Below are 19,865 nucleotides of genomic sequence, written 5' to 3'. Positions count from 1 at the left end.
CACCCCCCTCCTCCTTGTCCTCCTCTTCCTCCTCTCTCACCCCCTCCCTCGCTCACCCCTCCCTCTCCGACAGCGAGACAGTCTCCATCAATCTGATAAGATGAACTTCCCCTGTCACACCTGCCGGGCAAAGTCACCCAACAACCTCACAACTTCTACAGCCCTCACCTCCATCTCCAGCAGAACTCTTCTCATCGCTTTAGATCTCGCCTCTGAGTGCTGCTCTGTGCTGTGGTCAGTTCAGGAGTAGTCTGTATAGGCAGACTATAGGCTCTATCCTGTAAGCTATAACATACGTATTATTTTAAAAACAAAGTGTATAATTGTTTTAATTAGATATGTATAGATGGCTGCAGAATCTATGAAAAAGAAAAGTGAAGCCATTTCTCCAGTATTAAAGACCAATATTGAACACTGCATTTGGCATGTGCTTTTTAATCTTTACAGCCACCCATACTGGTATTTAGAGTTCAGTGAAGACAGAACACCACGTTATGGGAATCTGTTTGTGTAGTTTTTGTGGTAATATTTTACAGATCATTGTACAGAATCATCACCCAAAGAAAGAAACAAGTGTTTGCTCAGTATCTATGTGTCTGGTCTTTAGAGGAGCACAATGAGAGACCAGTGCAGGTTACACTGACTAATCAGCACAAATGGATCATATCAGGCTTCCTGTGATCTACCAGACAGATAGTGTGAAAAGGGAACTTTGTTTCTGTTGCATTTCTGAGAAGTCACAGTCATTTTTCACACTATGATGTGCACACAACTGGCAATAGCAAAGCTTTGGCAGTAACAACAGGACTCAAAACAACAGTTTGAAAATATTTGTCTTAAATCATGGTAAAAAATGATCCAAAAATACTAAATCCAATACAAAGAAACCAAGAATCTACTTATGATCCTACTGGCATTGTCTCACAGTGATAAAGATTTGGCTCAGACCTACAATTTGACCTCTGTTTGGAATTAAATGCAGTACATAACCCTAAAACCTCACTCCATCTGTTTTGCTCTGTAAATTTCCAACAGTCTATAAATATATATGCTATATACAATGCCTCCTCCACCAATGAAGAAAATAAAGTGATTAAGACCCCAAAATGTCTGCTGTTGTTAGTGGTACAGAATGTGTTTTTCTCTCTGGTCTTATCGCCCTGGTTATCTCTGTGCATGTGTGTGTCTGTGTGTATGTGTGTGTCTCAGGTCCAGATGGCGGATAAGGGGCCTTGGCTTTATTAGCCAGTGCTGGCCTGATAAAGACCTGGTATTGATCCCAGGTTGAAAGAGCAGCTTCGTCAAACATGGCTGATTTACAGACAACTGATAATGGCAGCGCCGGGCAACGAGACACCGCTGAGAGGAGAGTGGCTGAATTAACCCCCGCGCACTGGCCAAGCTCACCTTTGGCACAGTTTGAAACCATGAAAACGGGCATGCTGCAAACTCATACTAACAGTGGCTTGTGATTCATATGCTGCACATTTACATACAAGGTTTACATACTGTAAGGACTTCACAGAGGCCCAAAAGCAACCATTTTCACAATATCTAGGTTATCATGCACAAAATTAAAAACTGGAAGCCTTCAGATGGTCTGGGCATCTTTCAAGTGAACTGTCAAACTTTGCCAAATAAAAATGGTCAGTCATTTTTAAACAGATAATGTTTATTAGATAATGTTGAATAAATTAGAAAGAAATGTTTTGCAATCCATCAAATGGCTGTACATGGATTATTTAAGCTTCATGTATAGCACAAATGTGAAAGGAAAACATAACAGTGCTGAAATATCACTTTGTGTGTGTGTGTGTATATATATATATTACTGCAAATGTATTTTATTATTATTTTTCAATTTTAATCATTTTATGCAATGTTTTGATAGTTAAAGACCACATAGTTAAGAACATGGGTTTGTATGTCTGTCATCCAAACAACAAGTTTGATGTTATCTTGAAGACAATATATCACTCATCTCTATAATAATAAAAATATAATTCAAATTCATTTGTTACTTGGTAACTATCTTTTCAGAGATTATAAAAAGTTTTTCATGAACTACAGCAGTCAAAATTATCTTTTTATGACACCAACCAAAACAAAAAATAGACAGCGACTGCTGCTCGAAAATGAAGCAATTATTACAATTGATAAGCATTGGACTTGTCAATAATTGTTGGAGTTTTCCACTCTCTTAAGATCCTGCTCTGGTTTGATCCGGATCCTGGTTTAGTTCTGATCATGTTTAGTCATAATTGCTCACAAATTTGTTGTGGTACACCTAAAACTTCATAAAGGAGCTGAGTCAAAATTGGTTCTATTTTACTGTCCTACATGTAAATATAGATTTAAACTCCCAGTGTATGTATTTTGTATCTTCCAATGCACAGTTATTTCTTATGGAGTTTACATCATCAAATGGTGCCTGTTTGTCTGCCCTGAGTTCTTCTTTGGGCACAATCCTCTCTCACCCCCACCACACCTGCCCTCCCCTCACACACACACACAAACACACACACACACACACATGCGCACACACACACACACACACACACATACACATCGACCCAACTGTAATCTCTAATCTCGTCTCGATTAGCACCTGACAGAATTTCCATGGCTTTATCAAACCGAGCCAACCAGCCAGACGCTTATCAAACCGGGGCCCCAAAATTTCACAAGAGCAAGAATTTTAGAGATTAAAAAACACAGCTGGTGAAATCTTGAATAAGTCAAAAGAATATGAGAAGAAAAACTCCATCGCCATCACACAGTACAAGCGGAGACTTTTGGATAAGAGGTGCATGAACTGAAGGGCAGGCCAAGATTCAACCTACACTGTTTCTTTTTATTGGTTTTGACACAAAGTAGATAAGCAAGTGTGTGTCTGTATGTGTGTGTGTGCGTGTATGTGTGGTTGTGCATGTGAATGGGATAAAACCAGGTTAACAGCAGTTGATCAAAGTATTTTTTGTACCACAGTTAACGGTCGCTGTAACAGTTGCTAATAGAGATACTAGAGATAAAGGGAGAGCACTCTTCACTCAAAAGTACCCATTCTTTCAAGAGATTATTCTTTCGAGACAATATCTGCGGCAATCTGCTTTGTGCTTGGAAAAAATATTAAAAAGTAACTGAAAAAGCAAAAAGAATGGATAAAGCAAATGTAGTCATGTTCCAAGCAGGGACATATATTGTAGATAAAAAACTACATTATTTGAATTTTTAGATGCAACAATATTTAAAGGTACAGTACGTAACTTTCTGGAGGTGGTGTATCACCAGCATCATTCCATAGAAATAGAAAGTTAAAACCATACTTTGGAACATTCTCTATGGAGACAAATGAGTTTTATCGCATACTGTGGAGAGTGATAACCAAAGGAACAAAATTTCTATGGAAACAAGCCGGAGGAGACTCTCCAGGCCAAATAAGAGTCAGGTGTGGAGATGCAAACCCGCTCGGAGTATGAAAGTAGATTTTTTCTAAAGTTTTCAGTGCAATGAACACAACCAAAATATTTTCTTAAAATCTGCTTTGATTTTAGTATTATTTATTTTATTTTTGGCTAAAAAGTTACACTGTAGCTTTAAAGATGCACTGTTTAAAACCTTTATGAGGGAGGGTTTGCCACCTGCTTGTCCTCATGTTATCACTTCATCTGAAATGTCTAACAGTCATTTAACTTATTTTCCACAAGGCCAAGTTATAGCTCTGATCTGTGCAAATTAAAGAAATGGATGACAAATACATTTAATGCCACACGGTGGAACATAAATGATGCAATGACATCCCCATGTAGAAAAAGCAGGTAGGCGGCCCTCCACTAGAAAGGTTGACCTTTAAAAAAATATTAATATTTTTGCAAGTTTGACAAAAATGCCTGATGTTCTTGACTTGACTTTGTGGTTTGGTGTAGGAGCGAGGAAGCAGGTGCAATGGCTTTTCCTTTCAGAGTACACCTTGGTCAGATCATTTGTATCAGGTTCCCACTAAAACACAAGGACTCAGTGGCAGTTCTCTTAAAACGTGTGAACATGAGCTGTCTAAGCTACTGACAAAACCATTTTTCTGTTCAGGGACATTTGAGCTGGTAATTTTATGAACCATTATGCTATAAGAATCTATCTGCCTTTTATAGCACAAAGTCATTCACAAGTTTGTTTAGCCATTAAGAAATTCCTCACCTAATCTTTGAAATGTGTTTTTATTTTTGTAAACTGCTGCATAGATAGATAGATAGATAGATAGATAGATCTTTATTACAGACTCGTGTTTTAAAGTATATATATTTTTTGTTGTGTTCTTATTGTATTGAGTTTACAGTATAGTGTATATTGGCCAATACAAAAAATACATGCAAGTGAACTTGATTTTAGTGATAAGAGTAGTTTGGTTGTTCTATATTGAAAATAATTATATGATACAGATTAATATTAACATTTGAATATTAAAATTGTACACAAAACAGAATTAATGCCAAATCACAACAATGCAAGTTATAGATGCCAGCTGTAATAAAATCGAAAATCAAGAATACAAAGATATATGTTTTACAACTTTTTCAAATGGTCCCTCTTTACTGTTGTCATAGTTTTACCTTCACTGAAGCCGGGTGTGAAGGGCTGTGGACTGGCGCTGTCTCTGTCCTCTGTGGAGTCCTCTGGATCTGAAGCCCCTCCCTCTTCTCCGGAGAGACTCATGTTGTCTGCAGTATTCTCCTCCCCGCTGTCCAGATCGCCCATGGACCCTAAAAACACAAAGCAATCAAAGTTTGATACAATCATTTTATGTCAAGCAAGTACAGAGACAATAATAGAAGATGATGATGAAAGATGATTTTCGGTAACACTTAAAATAAAAATAAACAGTTAAGTGACATGAATAAATGGTCAAAAAATTCATTAAGAAGAAATTGGTTCATTAAAAATTATTCAAGGTTCAAGTTCAATTATTAAAGTAATTACTTAATCAGTGCCTTAACCATAACCCAGCTAGGCATGGGACGATATTGAAATCTGGTGTCACGATTATGGACAATATAACTTAACAAATATGTCACAATAATTATTAAAGTTGCTGACAGTTTAAAATAGTATGTAAATGAAGTATAATTTTAATGTATGTGCATACTTTTCATATTTAAACAAATGTTTTGTACTTTGTTATTATCTACATCTTTTCCATGATGATCTTGATGAGCTGTTTTTTCCTGCAGGTATCACAATTATATAAAATGTCCCACAAATGTTTATTATCTAACTGTATTATTGTTTATTGTTCCATCCCTTCTCCCTGTCTCATAACTTAATTAAGTAGTTATAAGCTTGAATCATTCTTAATAAACAATTTGTTAATTATAATTGAAGTCTTTGCTCATGCTTTATTAAGGCTAATTAAGTCCAGTTATTATAAAGTGGTACCTGATTTTCAAATGCTGCATAACCTGGACTATGTATTAATCACTGGGACTACTCTTTTATAGATCATGCTTTTAAGTTTTTTGTTCTTTTTCACTCAGTGTGTGATAGGCAGAGCTGTGGATCTGAGGACATAATAACTGTGAGCAAATTACACTCACAAATAGCAGTTTAATTATGTTCCTGGAGCCTTAAGTCCAAACAAAAAAAAATAATAATAGAAAGCTACTTATGCTAATACTTTTGAAATCGCCTGAACGCCGCGCGCCTGTTTTATAAGTGTCCTCTTGAGAATAAAAACACATATGAGACGGATTGGACACAGTGAACGCTCTAATCCAGCAGATTAATAGCAGAGTGCCAGGACACCTCCTAGCCTGATCCCTATCACTTACACTGCTATAGTCCCCGCTGACCACAGTAATTAAGACACTACTTCTCATCTATTTTAGCCCCTTTGAAGATTACATCCAAAATATGGAGACGGCTAATATGGAATTAATGGGACTTTCTTAAATTGCTTTATTAATAATAGGTTTTCGATTGGGTGATTATGCCAGACAGAGCTAAACGCTGAATTAACTTGTGATATAGAAAATGATTTAGTGGTGTGAATGATGTCTCACAGGTATACACATATATTCTTTCTTATCTTTTCGAACGTTTCTTTGACAATTTTGTATACAGCTATGTTCATAAAGTCAGTACATTTCATTGGATTTGTCTGTTGTTAATTATATGGTACTACTAATACATTTTAAAAAGCATTTTTGAATTAGTTTGAGAGTAAATTTTTTAAATCCAGAAGGCCAAAGAATGAAAAATATTTACAGAAAAGTATTCGAAATGAAATTTTAAAAAAAGTTGTGACTGACAGAGTGCCTTTATGCAACTTGCAAGGCCCAGAAATTAAAGTCAAGTTATTTTAAAATTCATTAATAAGTTTCACAGATATAACTTGTACTTTTTTATGATGATTGGGTAAATGACAGATGACTCCTTAGCTTCATATATTTTATTTTATATTTTTTATATACGCCTTAGAAAATATTCACCCAATATTTGTTGCATGAACTTGACATCACTAACATCAATATCCACAACATCTTAAATGTTAGCTCTATCAACTCATGTAACATTTTAGCACACTGTCTTTAATAGCATCACAGTTTGAGGAGCAAAGAGGCAGAGGCAAAGCAGCACAAGTTTATCTATTTAGCACAATTCGTACACAAAGTAATTGAAAGTGCTTTACGAAATAAGAAAGACATTAAAACCACAATACAAATCAAAACAAATCGAAACATGTCAATCACTATTTCATCTTTGCACTGTTTTCTCCTTACGAGCTCTTGTTTAAAGCTGAGAGATTTATTACATTTATTATACAATATTTCACACCAGTCTCTTGTTATTTTTGCTACTTATTTTGCATTTATTATTACCATTTAAACTGCTGCTCTTTGCTATTATAATATATTGTGATATGTGAGCTACTGTGTCCAAATAATTTCCTTTCTGGATCAATAAAATTTAAGTCTAATTGTATAAATAATCATGATAAAATTCAAATTAAAAGAAGAGTACAGAATAAAAACACATAACCTGCAGTGAATGAGTTAAACCACACAAACAAAAGGATATTTTTAGAAGTATTACACACAGTATTATGGACCCATGTACTTGCCCGAGCTGAGACAGGTTGTAAATTAATTTCTGATCCTGTGTTGTAACCAGTGTGGGGATTGTTCCTGGTCTAAAGCCGTGACTGGGGGCGTATATATTTACACCATTGGAACAAAAGGCCTCTATAATCTATACAAAGCACACAACAATAGGCGTGAATAAAGACGGGTGCGGAGAAAGAGAGAGGCAATTTTTCTAATTCTGTTAATTTCACTTCCAAAGCAATTAAAAAGCAGGCGAGGAGATAATGCTTGGAAACAATCGCCGCTGACAACGTGTTTCTGTCTTTGTAAAGGAAACATCTTTAGGCTAATTTCAACTTCCACGCCTGCATGCTCCGCTCTCTCATTTCAGATAAAAATTAACACTGCGAGATTTGGACCCGGAAAAAAAGAAAAAAAGATCGATCCGGTACACAATATTTTTAGAACGAGGTCCATCTAATTTTCAGTATCTATAAGGGCATTTTCAGACAATTAATTTTGCTTTAATCAAAATTGTACAAAGCCAGTTCAGAGTCGGAAATTCCAATTAAATTCTCCGGTTCGTTAAAATGGAAGTTATGAGTTTTTTCTTCATTACTGGCCGTGGTTTTAATGAATCAATCGCTGCATCACTGCTTTCAGACATCAAATGGAGTGGAAAAGTTTTATCCAAGGAGAAGTAGTACAGGCTGGGTATATGGATAGCAGGCCTGTAGTGATAAGTGAGAGGCGTTAGACTTCATTTAGCCTGTTTTAATTGTAACAGACCGATATCCACAGTAAAATGAACTCAACTGTGGTGCAATCATAGAAAGACATGTGTATCTGTGAACCAGGGACATTTGTTAAAAGGGGAACAGTCCAAGAACAAAGCCCAAAGCTGCACTTGGTCTAATCTAAACGAAAGGCCAATGTATAGTGTTATAGTGAGACTTCCACGGTGAAAGGAAAGGAACTATACTTTTCCAGTTTTAAAATCAAGTTATTATGCTTTTTGGTTGTGCTAGATATGTACTGAAGTTCAACTAGTAAGCAAAAATGTATAGCCAAATAGATCAGCATTGATGGAATTCAGAAAAAATAAAGCCCCTCCAAAAACTGTATCTAAGAATGAAGATTATGCAACGTAATGTATTTTTGCAACTTTTCTGGTTGCATTGCCTGGGAAGCTCCACAGTATGGTATTAAATGTATCCATCTCCATGGGGACAAGTAGGTGACGTCACTGGACAAAGTTAAAAGACAAATATGTAGAAATGTGACTCTGCTCACTGTAAGAATGCATGTTTACTATATATTCTGAATACACTTGACTAGACTGGAAAAGTTATATTGTGCATTTATAACACAATAAACATGAACATTTTAAACTAATTTTACTGAACTAAGACCTGGAGTATTATTGTCAGATTCACATACATTCTACAGTTTAGTGATTCCACAGTTTGTCACCTAATTATATAAAGTTATTGTTTATATTGTCTTTTCTCATTGTCGTGGTGATATATTCTCCTTTTTTCCCAGCACAGATCTGTAGGACTGTATGTGTGAGAGAGAGAGCCTGCAGAACAAAGTGTGGAGCAGTGATGAAGGCAGCACAGATACGGCTTCATTAACAGAGAGTCCACATCACACCACATCCACGCTCCTCACATGAAAAAACACACATCAAACTGAAAAACACTAGAGCCATGAAACGCACTATAACACACATCAAACTGAAAAACACTAGAGCCATGAAACGCACTATAACACACATCAAACTCAGACGTACAAGAGCCATTATTAAACTCACAACGAGCTAACGGGTTCTCCAGCTACCTGACAGCGGCCCTCACCATCACACACGCTCTCCACCCATCAGCAACTTACTCGCGTTTACTATAAAGGACAAGCTATAAAAATATCAGATACTCAATACTTCAAACTAAACTTCTGCAGGTGTTGATACTGAAAATGATCACAAATAACAAAATGTTCGGCTCTGAATAGATTTAGATTATAATTTATTTATATTATAATCTTACATATACCAAATAATCACTTTTGCAATTAATGGAAAACCAATAGACATTTTATCACTTGCTGCTGAAACTGACAAAACCTTGGTTGATTTAAATAAAAATAAAATAACCAAAATGTGAAAAGATATATATATATATATATATATATATATATATATATATATATATATATATATATATATATATATATATATATATATATATATATATATATATATATATATATATAATAATAAATAAATCACCTCCTAATATGTTGTGTCGTTACTTATTTACTATTATTGTTGTTACTTACATAACAAAACACCACACCAGATGTACTACAGTCAAGTACTTTTATACCTCTTTAGGCTCAAGTGTAAACATTAAGGTCACCAGATCTTAAAATAACATAGAATTCTGAATTAGTTCCCTGACTTCTTTGCTGCGTACACTGCTGAAATATAGTGCCCACATCAGTCAGTTGATTAATCTAATATCAGCCTGAGCGTGTGATGTGAGCACGGCCCATTGATTACTGCGGGCGACAAACTCAAGTCCACCATAGATTTATTCCACTGATCTGAAATCCCAGGAATGTATTGACTTCCTGCTCATCTCCACATCACATCTGAAAAGTACCAAGAATATCAGCTGTGTGGGTTTAAACTGTATCCTACATTCTTGAATCGTGAAGCAGAGTCAAACAGCTAGGTTGTACAGACAAAGCTTTAACATTAAAGGGGTACTATGTAACGTTCCTGATGAAGGCTGAATCACAGGCCTGTGTCTACTGAGGATCTTATTGCCTGGAATTATCCACACTATGGCGTTAAACTTGTCCATTTCCATGGAGACAAGCAGGTGATGCCACTAAACCAAGAACACGTTTACATACTTTTAATCAATCAAAACACCTGTAATTGAATAAATGCAAGTTAGAAATTTAATAAAAAACTGTGGAGCATTCCAGGTAAAGCAATAACATGCAGATGATATGTGAAACTTTTAAGCCATAATACTTCCTTAAGTGTCAATAGAATTACTAAAATGGAGGACACATCTGAGGCTGCCGTTTAAGGAAAGAAGTCAACAATTTGTCAACAAATTTCTATATTATTTTATGTAAATGTAAATTATTTAATAAATAAAAAATACAAATTTTAACTGTAATTGCTGATTGGAGTGCAGTGTGTCTATGTTTTCGACACTAAAAAGGAATGAGGAACCTTCCGCAAATTAAAATGGGATGAAGTTGAAAAATAAGTTGGTTGTGAGCAGATTTCTGGTGAAAATGTGTGAACGCAGCAGGATGCCACATCAAAGAGCTCAGAGTAAACAGACTGAGTGCATGGCAAACGTTTGAAAAATCTTCATCAAAACATCAAATACAAACCTACTAAAAGGAAATCATTTGTTACTTATGTTCTTTACCATTATAAAGTTTAGTAAAAGATTTGTGGATACAATTAAACAGCTACTGCTGGAACAAGAGCACCTTATAAATATGTCAAGAAACATTTTTGAAGCAAAATTAATTCAGTATTTCACTGCAATCTGTTGACCAAAAAAGTGAACCTTGTTAAGTAAACCTAAATATAAAGTGTTTTTCTTTCTCTTGCCGTTTATCTCATATTAATTCAGAAGGTTTGCTTTCATAAAGCTGGTAATGGATTTACAGTGGGAATGAAAGAAAAATAAGGATTTCATGAGAGCATCTTTGTATGGTGTGAGGAAACTCATGTTTCTTTTTACAATAAGCATAACACTGAAAATTGATATTGTGATAACTACTGATGACTTTGTAACTTTATTACTCTATAATGTAATATTGTGCTTTGATTCATAAAGTTTACAGGTAGCATCAATGAATTACATTTTGTGTTTGTAAATGTCGGGACAGAGAAATTTCTCATACTCGTACCACTTCTAGTCTACAGCACTAGAAACATCTGAGACCACTGCATACCACCTGACTTGTACTGTGGCACATTCACACTATCATCCATCCTCTTCTCCGTCCACTCCCCCTCTCCCTCTCTCTCCCTCCCTCTCTCCCTGTCAGAGCCTGTTTTTTGGGGGGAGCGAGTGCGGGGCTGTGGAGTGACTGGGAGCGTCAGTGTGCGGATAGCTGCGAGCCGTTGGCGGTTATCGCCTCCTGCAGACTCTCTGTGCCGGTCTGATCTGTCTCCTCTTCATTAAGCAAATACGCCGACGTGGAAATGAAAACATAATAGCTATTTGATTTCCACAGAGATATTTTGCATATTGGTTCGGAGCTGATAGCGGAATTTCATCAAGTCGTTTTTTTTCCCCTCTTCTTCTCCTACCGCCTCCCCCCTCCCCCCCGCGCCGTCCCTTTTTAAAAACTGAATTACTGAGCCGAGCTGGGCCGCCTCACTCGCATTTCCTTACATTGCTGGGAAGACGAGAGAGAGAGAAAGGGTGAAATCTAGTTCCCCAGGAAGACTACTTAAACGATTAAATATCCCCCTATTCTCGGCTTTTTTGATAACAACGAACAAATTTAAAGAATTGCCAGTGCTTTAGGTTGGCTATACTAATCAGAGATAGGAAGGAGAAAATTAACTCCTTAATGAGCAGAGCGGTGGCGGCGATAAGGGTCCTGGGGAGACAGCGGAGAGGCGGAGAGGGGCACAGACAGCAGATAGAGATATTAGTGGTCAGTCCTGAAGGGGCACTTAGGGCCCCACTAGAGGGCAGTAGACAGTGATAGCTGACCTCTCAGGGTATATGTATTTAACCATGGCCAGTGAGAGGCTGATGTCAGAGCTAAGAGTAAATCAAATGAGCTGGTTGAAATTTAAAGGCCCTATATTACACAAAATATACTCACGAGCTTTAAGCTATTTTATAATGTTATTACTTCCTCAAAAACATACCTGGAGTTGCGTTTTGTTTCATTCACACATGTTCGAGTAACCCTTTTTTTTTTTTTTTTAAATCTGTCTATGTCCAAAGCTCAAAATGCTCTGTTCCACCTTGTAATGCCTTTAATTTTCAAGGTAATAGTTATCTTTATCTTTTGTTCAGTAGTTCTAGGAGTCAAATTATCCATATGATTCTAGTGAAGGTGTATGGCATTTAAAAACAGAGTGGAGCACTTCCTGTATTACCACATGACATCACAAGGTGGAACAGAGTGTATTCTGCTTGAGAGAAGAACACTAAATATGCAGGATTTATGTGTTTAACATGTGTGAATGAAACAAAACAACTCTAGGTATGTTTTTGATAAGGTGACAACATTATAACAAAGATCTGAAAATACCGTAATATGGGCCTTTTAAAGTCAGGTCAACAGAAAACAATATAAGTTATTATTTACTATGGTAATATTTGGTATCATGTAACATCTCATCCTTCACAATACAGATGTTCTGATCATAAAGCATGTGCAGCTGTCACATGAGCCAGAAGTTCGTCATGTGACAGGCGGAGAAAGCTCTGTCACACAAACTCACTGAACTACAATAAAGGCTAAAAATACCATCTGCACTGACTACTATTTACATGATTTATTCGGCTCATTCGTGCATTAATTACTAAGAAATCCAGTCTGCATTTCTTTTGAAGTATGCTTTGGCAGCATCAGAAGTGTCTTTCCTCACGCTCAAGGCCAACCCTCCCAACACACAAGCATCAGAGCAGGTGTTCTCCGTCTGCAGCACAAGATCTCACGTCACTCCTGTTTTTATAAGTGGGATCAAACCCAATAATGAGATCATGTATTGTGTTGCAATTGTAATCATGGGATGCATATTGAAACATGAGTGTTAAATTGCAAAGACAGACAAGAGCCATTAAGAAATCTGGTGAGGTAGATGAACATGCAATGGAAATATTAGACCGACTCAAATCACTCAACTTTCACTGATATACTGTAGACAGCTGTAACAAAAATATGTTTCAGCAATTTGGTTAAAATCAGTGACCTAGTTTTGCAAAATGACTACATGAAGTTATTAGTAGACTTGTCATGATAATTACTTATATCAACTTCATGTTCAATACATGATAGAACAATATTTTGGGGGGTCAATATTTATTGTGTGTACATTTTTCTTCCAATCCAATCCAATCCAACTTTTATTTTATAGCACATTTTACAAACAAAACAGTTTCCAAAGTGCTTCACATAGCAATGCAACATTTTACTTTACTTTAAAGAAAAAAAAAATGAAAGCACTATTGGGAATATTTTGGTTAGTTTTCTGACAATTTTCTGTTCAGTATGAGATCTGAGCTGTAGAAGGTTTAATTATAAACTTTTATGACACATTATACACACAAAGTAAGTGTTGTGGCCAACTCTGTTATTTATTTATTGTTATAACAATATTGTAAGAACATATTTATTTATTATTTTTATTTAGTTGAGACAGGGACAGTGCACAACATACATTAATCTTAAAAGGAGAGATGCATTGTGCCAGGTTGTAGCACTAGACCTAATTTCCACCTGTAATCCCTGGTGCATGCTTTTTAGGTTTGATGGGGGAAACCAGAGTGCCCGAAGGAAAGCCACCCAGACATGGGGAGAACATGCAAACTCCACACCTTAAGGTCTGGACGAACTGGGGATTAAATCCAGAACCTTCTTGCTGTGAAGCATGAGTAGTCTCTCAGCCACTGTGCCACCACATTTACTTCACTTCAATATATTCCACTTGGCCTAGTTATTAGTGGAAAACTATGCACAATGTCCATCTCTGAGTTGTCTTTGTGAGCTGCTCTGGAGACAAACGATGAGGGCAGGTGCACACAGGTAGAGTTTCACATACAGGGAGAGAGACAGAGAGCGAGAGAAAGAAGAGACAGAGAAAGACAGAGAGAGAGTGACAGAGAGAGAAAGAGAGCGAGAGAGAGACATAGAGAGAGAGAGAGAGACAGACAGACAGAGAGCGACAGAAAGAGAGAGACAGACAGACAGAGATAGAGAGAGACAGACAAAGAGAGAGAAACAGAGAGACAGAGAAAGACTGAGAGAGGGAGACAAAGAGAGAGGGAGACAGAGAGAGAGAGAGAGACAGACAGAGACAAAGAGAGACAGATGGAGAGACAAGACAGAGCGCAAGCGACAGAGAGAGACAGATAAACTGAGAGAGAAAGAAAGAGAGAGCGACAGAGAGAGAGAGACCGACAGAGAGAGAGACAGACAGAAAGAGAGACAGAGAGTGAGCAACAGAGAGGGAGAGAGAAAGACAGAAAGCGAGCGACTGAGAGAGAGAGAGAGAGAAGAGTGACAGACAGACAGAGAGACAGAAAGAGAGAGAAAAAGAGAGACAGAGAAAGACCGAGAGCGACCGACAGAGAGAGAGACAGACAGAGAGACAGAGAGTGAGAGACAGAGAGAGAGAGAACTAGAGAGAGAAAGAGAGAGGGACGTTAGCATACAGCTGAGCCCAGACCTCGGACTATTGAAGTCAGGCATGCAGACGAGAAAGGCAGCCCGATAAGGCCCACTGATAAAAGATAGAAAATAGCTGCAGATTTGAACTTTCCCACCGTCCTAAGATCCGCAAAGAGGGGGAGGAGGGGCCGTTCAAGAGCTTATTGAATCCTATCCTATCTCCAGCCATCCACCCCAATGCACACCCCTCCTGAATCCAAAAAAGCAAGGCCGCAGCGGGATACACGGTTGATACAAAAACAAAAGTGGGAGTCATCACATAGTTTTATCACCAAGTGAAGAGAGAAATGAAGAGCTGAATAAAGGAGTAAGGGGTCAAGGAGAGGTCGCGGTGAGCTCGTCTTTCCTTTTAAAAACGCACACAAGGTCAAAATGTGCGGAGTGCTAGCATCGTTCCATCCTCTCGTCCTATCAACAGTGTTTCCAGCCATATCGCGCTGCTCGTCTGTGCTGCTGATAATGGAGCGGCCTTGAGTAGAATGTGGGAAGATTCTCACAGTTTGGGGAAGTACGATAGAGCGCGTGTGAAATGGACAGATCACATTCATTCACAAGGATCAGAACGCAGCAGGAGGGGGTTAAACTTCAGATGATCCACTTGTTGTTGATAACTTGAGGGGCTGGGAAAGTGATCAGATTTTAACTGAGATTCAGTCATTTCTAATCTTCAATGATCAGATTGGATCTTTTTTTAATCAAGAGCCAATCCTTAGTCAGTAAACATGTAGTTCAGACTTTAGAGGAAGACATAACAATTGTTAAAAAGGCAATGATTAAAAGTCTATTTTTAGTAAGGAAATTAAGAAAGCTCATTATATATTTTTTAAATAAAAGAAAATAAAAAAACCTGTCAAAATAAAATGTATCATGTAAATGTAAATGTATGACACAATCAGTCAGATAATTATTTCCTACCGGTTTAATGTATTTAATGTATTGCATCATCAATGAATAAAATATTGAAACTAATTAAGTGGCTGCTGACAGGATGAACACCATCCTACAAATGCAGAGATGGTGAAATGTTCTGGGGACTTCAAACCTGACAAAACACATAAAGATGAATAAGGGATATACAATCAATCATTTTGCTCTGTTCCAGTGTTTATCCTTTACACCTGCTCTCCACCCTCTCATACACAGCCTTGTTTATGTGTCTATACCAAACTGAAGACTAAACATAACACTCTGTTAGAAGCCAATACAGTCCTGGGACAGGGACACTTCAGATGGACCATTCATTCATGCTAGTACAGAACATTTTATTGTTGCTTTGGGATTACATAGGCTATCGTCATATATCCACAGCGCTGGTTAAAATAATATTAGATATAAAATTACCTGCGCTGTATCGTTATTTGTAAAAGTTAAGTTAGCAGAGCACAGCAATAATGAATAAGACATTATAAACCAGTTAATCACAATACTATAGACCAGTGGTTCTCAAACTTTTGACAACACTTAAGAGCGCCAGATCCAAACCAAGTCTAAAACAGGATTACACTAGGTCTATATTACGGCTAAACCAAGGTTCAAATTGGACCTTTGCTATAATAACACAGACAAAAATGTGTATTCAATTGACAGCACGTACCATAATTTGAGAAACACTGTCGTTGGTGTAATAGCCCCTTAACACTGTACATAGTGATTTACTATAAACATTGCTAGTAAAAGTAGTTTGTGACCAGCAGGTGGTGTGCAGGCTGTACCAGGCACAAATACCACGAGAGCAGAGAGAGGGAGGGTGGGAGGGAGAGGGAGAGAAAGAGAGAGTGAGAGAGAGAGGGAGGCGGACAGCGGAGGGGGTGCTGGGGGAGATAAAGGGCACACACTGATAGAGATAAAGACACAGACAAGTCGAGCTAAAGAAAAAACAAGAAACAACGGGGGGTGGGCTGCTCCGCTCGCACAGAAAGTGGGGGGCGCGCTCACAACTTGGGGCTTTGCATGTGTTATCTGCGCCTCTGTCACAAAGCTCCAAGTCCAAATAAAAATAGTGGTGGCAGCAGTGTGTCGCGGCGATAGGCCTCGGAGCGAACAGAGCGGATGTAAAGGAGATATAAACGCGCTCCATGGCTGGCAACGCTACAGAAAGGGGATGCGTTCAAGAGCGGGGCATCAGTGGAGCCCCCCGCTGGACCGATAACATCATGTAGCAATATGTGTGTGTGTTCATAATTACTACACACGCACACACAGGCCAGCGAAGCCAAGACCACATCTCATCTCTGCGCATCGCCAAAAAGAAAGCGCCAAGGCCCCTCCCCTCACTCCAAAAGTCACAACGGGATTTGTGATGGGAAAAATGTGCCTTCCTCAGATGATGGTCAGATAGAGCGAGAGTACAGCCCAAATGTCAGCGATGATAAATGGAAGGGTGCTGAGACAAGATCACAGTCACACCGAGTGAAAATACTGACACTGTAAAGGCATAGAACAGGAGAGGGCCAACAGCTGTCACCACTGCGTTTGAAGAATCTATCCAACTTTAGCTTTGGCATTCAAATCAGCACTGAGGCTACAAACATGCTAGCAAACACCTAGCCTGGGTCAGATCTGATCCAGCAGTGTGAATGGAACTAGTAGTAAAAGAAGCTTAGTGTGTGTATTGTAGTGTTGAGAATTCTAGTAATATGCTTAAGGGTTAGTATAAATGATGGCCCAGACACAACTTCATTCATAATTTAGAGACAACAGGTGTTATAGTCTGAGAGAGTTTGAAGACCAAGACACAATACAATTACAGAATCATAGGGGTGTAACGATATCCAAGTCTCACGATACAGTATCGTCACAGTATGAACCTCACGGTACGATATTTACTGCAATATTGTGGGAAAGCTCACGATATGGTGGGGAGGCTCACAGTTAGAGATGTAACAATATCCAAATCTCTCTGTACAATATTTTCACAATATACATCTCACAGTACGATATTTATTGCGATATTTTGTGGAGGCTAACAAAACTGTTAATATACTTTTCCTCTTAAAATGCCTTGACAAGACTTAATCCAAAGAATTAAGACTTAAAAGTGCTTACAACTGTTATTTCTTTTTGTAGTCTACACTGAAAGTAGAGCAAAGGATCATGGTCTATGTAGTTCCTTCAGTCTTTTTTTTTTTTTTTTTTTTAGGTATAGCTGCACCATAACTCTTTATTTAAGCAAAGAGATTTGTAATTCGATATATTATGAGGGTCCACGACATTATTGTGAGAACTTCACCATATTTCTGTTATTGTTACATTCCCACAGAATCACAGTTTTCAAATGCTGCTGTGTTTCAGATGACATCACAACTAGGGCCGGGGATCATTAAGAAGTTGCCGATACGACACATACCTCCCTACATAGGCCACGATACAATTCATATCTCGATACAGTGCACTTTCGATTCGATACAATATATTTCAAATTGATCTGATATGGTTCAATATAAAATAATGGCTAAATCATGGCTGTGATACTAAAAGCCTTTATTAAACCACTGCTTGTGCAAAGTTCATATGAAAAACACCTATTTTACTCATTAAATGGTGAATATCTCAAATGTGCTGCATGAACAAGTTTCCTTCCTCTGAACAAGCAACAAAACCGTAAAAATCAGTAAAGTATACCAAAAAATACTCTTGGAGATATATCGATACAGCACCTAACAATATCAATACCATTTCATCACATTAAACAATACAATATATTGTTATTTCAATATTTTTGCACACCCCTAATCACAACATTCTGTAGCAAAATTTGTGAAAGCACCTTTGGATATGTCATGGAAAAGTACAACGTAATCAATAGATAAAACTGTCTCTTGCTTTCCAACTGACAGTACGCTTATGAAATCATCTTACATTCATTCTAGAAATTGAAAACCACGAACCACCGCCGTTCTCGATATCTTTTAGGGACCAGTATTAATAAGACTATATAACTCATATATAACCTCATAATGTTTACACTTTTAGTTAGGGATGGGCATTCGATGAAATTTTCTTAATCGATCGTCGGAAGAATTAACGATCGATTATCGATTAATCATTAACGTTTTTATATTAAAATGATCATCATTATTATTACTATCTGCACTACTAATCTGCATAAATAAATTCAACTTTACGAAATATAAACCGTAACGACTCAAGAGCCACATCAGCCCGTTTTAGATTATAATGTGTTTAATTCAGTTTTGCGCAACTCTCACAGAAACGAAACTTAAAACCGCATCGCTAATTTGCATAAACTCAGCGAAGATAAAACTACAGCTCTTGTGTCGCTGATGCGGTCAATTTCTGTCGGATTAAAAGACATGACTCAGTGAAATACAGGTTAGTGTGACCAGATTTGCGTTTGTCAAACCAGGACACCGTACGGGGGGAGGGAGGTGGGGACTCGTCATCGACATTGCGCGACTCTCACCTGGTAAAGCTTTTTCCCACTGGACACCGAAACATATGTGCTGCTTTGTACACTGTGCACATGGACTCACACTTGTCCTGAACGCAACGGAAAGCGTGGAATTTCTTGTACAAATCATCGTTAAATACATATTTGTGCTTCGGCACGTTGCAGACTGACCGACTGTTTGTGTTTGCTCGCTCCTTCTGAGTGCAGAGAGACACATGTACGGACCCCTGTTTGGTCACGCTACGCACAGCAACCTACATTCGGTTTGTCGATTAAAATGAACGTAATCGATGAAATTCTTAATGATCAATTATCGATTAATCGACTAATCATGCCCATCCCTACTTTTAGTTTTACATAGCTGTTGTGTAGAAGCGTAATTATCAAAACACATGTAGATGATTCTCTTTGTCAAAGAAAAACTACTGACAGTCTTCCACACTTGTATCAGTTGATATCGGCGGGTACTTTAAGCCAACATATCTATCATAAATGAAAAGGCTGTATCTCGTGGTATGTGGAAATAAAACTGATATGATTTAATTACAACAACATAACTGACAAATTTGTGAAGGTTACTTTTTTGCTGGTTGTGTGGTCATTGAACTCATATTATCTTCAGTTTAAAATTCCTATCCAATCTAGAACATGCCAATTTTTGAAACAGAACAGAAAGAGAAGACACATCTGTATCCATTTTATTAGTAATCAAACAGTGCTGCCATACTTCTTACATCTTATCAGCACTTCATGTGTCTCCTACCTCATAGATATAAACCTGAGAGGAGCCGGCAATGAAGTGTGGTAGCTCTGGGCCATGTCCTGACCTAGCCTCAGTTAGCAGCTGTAGTCTGTACCTATAGGCCTGGGCCTCTTAGCTCTTAGCCTCCTGTTTGTGCACGTCTGAGTGTGCACGGATG

General features: G+C 37.8%; 1 protein-coding gene across 1 annotated transcript in view; it reads right to left on the bottom strand.

The window, feature by feature from the left end:
- zfpm1 (zinc finger protein, FOG family member 1) overlaps positions 1 to 19,865 on the bottom strand; it is an 82,122-nt gene that overhangs the window by 43,595 nt on the left and 18,662 nt on the right. The window contains exon 2 of the mRNA XM_020935221.2: positions 4,608 to 4,757. Within this exon, the coding sequence (XP_020790880.1) occupies positions 4,608 to 4,757 (150 nt within the window). The remainder of the gene's footprint in view (positions 1 to 4,607; positions 4,758 to 19,865) is intronic.

Source organism: Boleophthalmus pectinirostris, unplaced genomic scaffold, assembly GCF_026225935.1.
Source record: "Boleophthalmus pectinirostris isolate CB_2022bp ecotype Guang Dong unplaced genomic scaffold, ASM2622593v1 HiC_scaffold_2, whole genome shotgun sequence".
In the NCBI taxonomy this organism is placed as follows: Eukaryota; Metazoa; Chordata; class Actinopteri; order Gobiiformes; family Gobiidae; genus Boleophthalmus; species Boleophthalmus pectinirostris.
The sequence above is the reverse complement of the archived record's forward strand: the minus strand, read 5'-3'. Positions and strand labels throughout refer to the sequence as shown.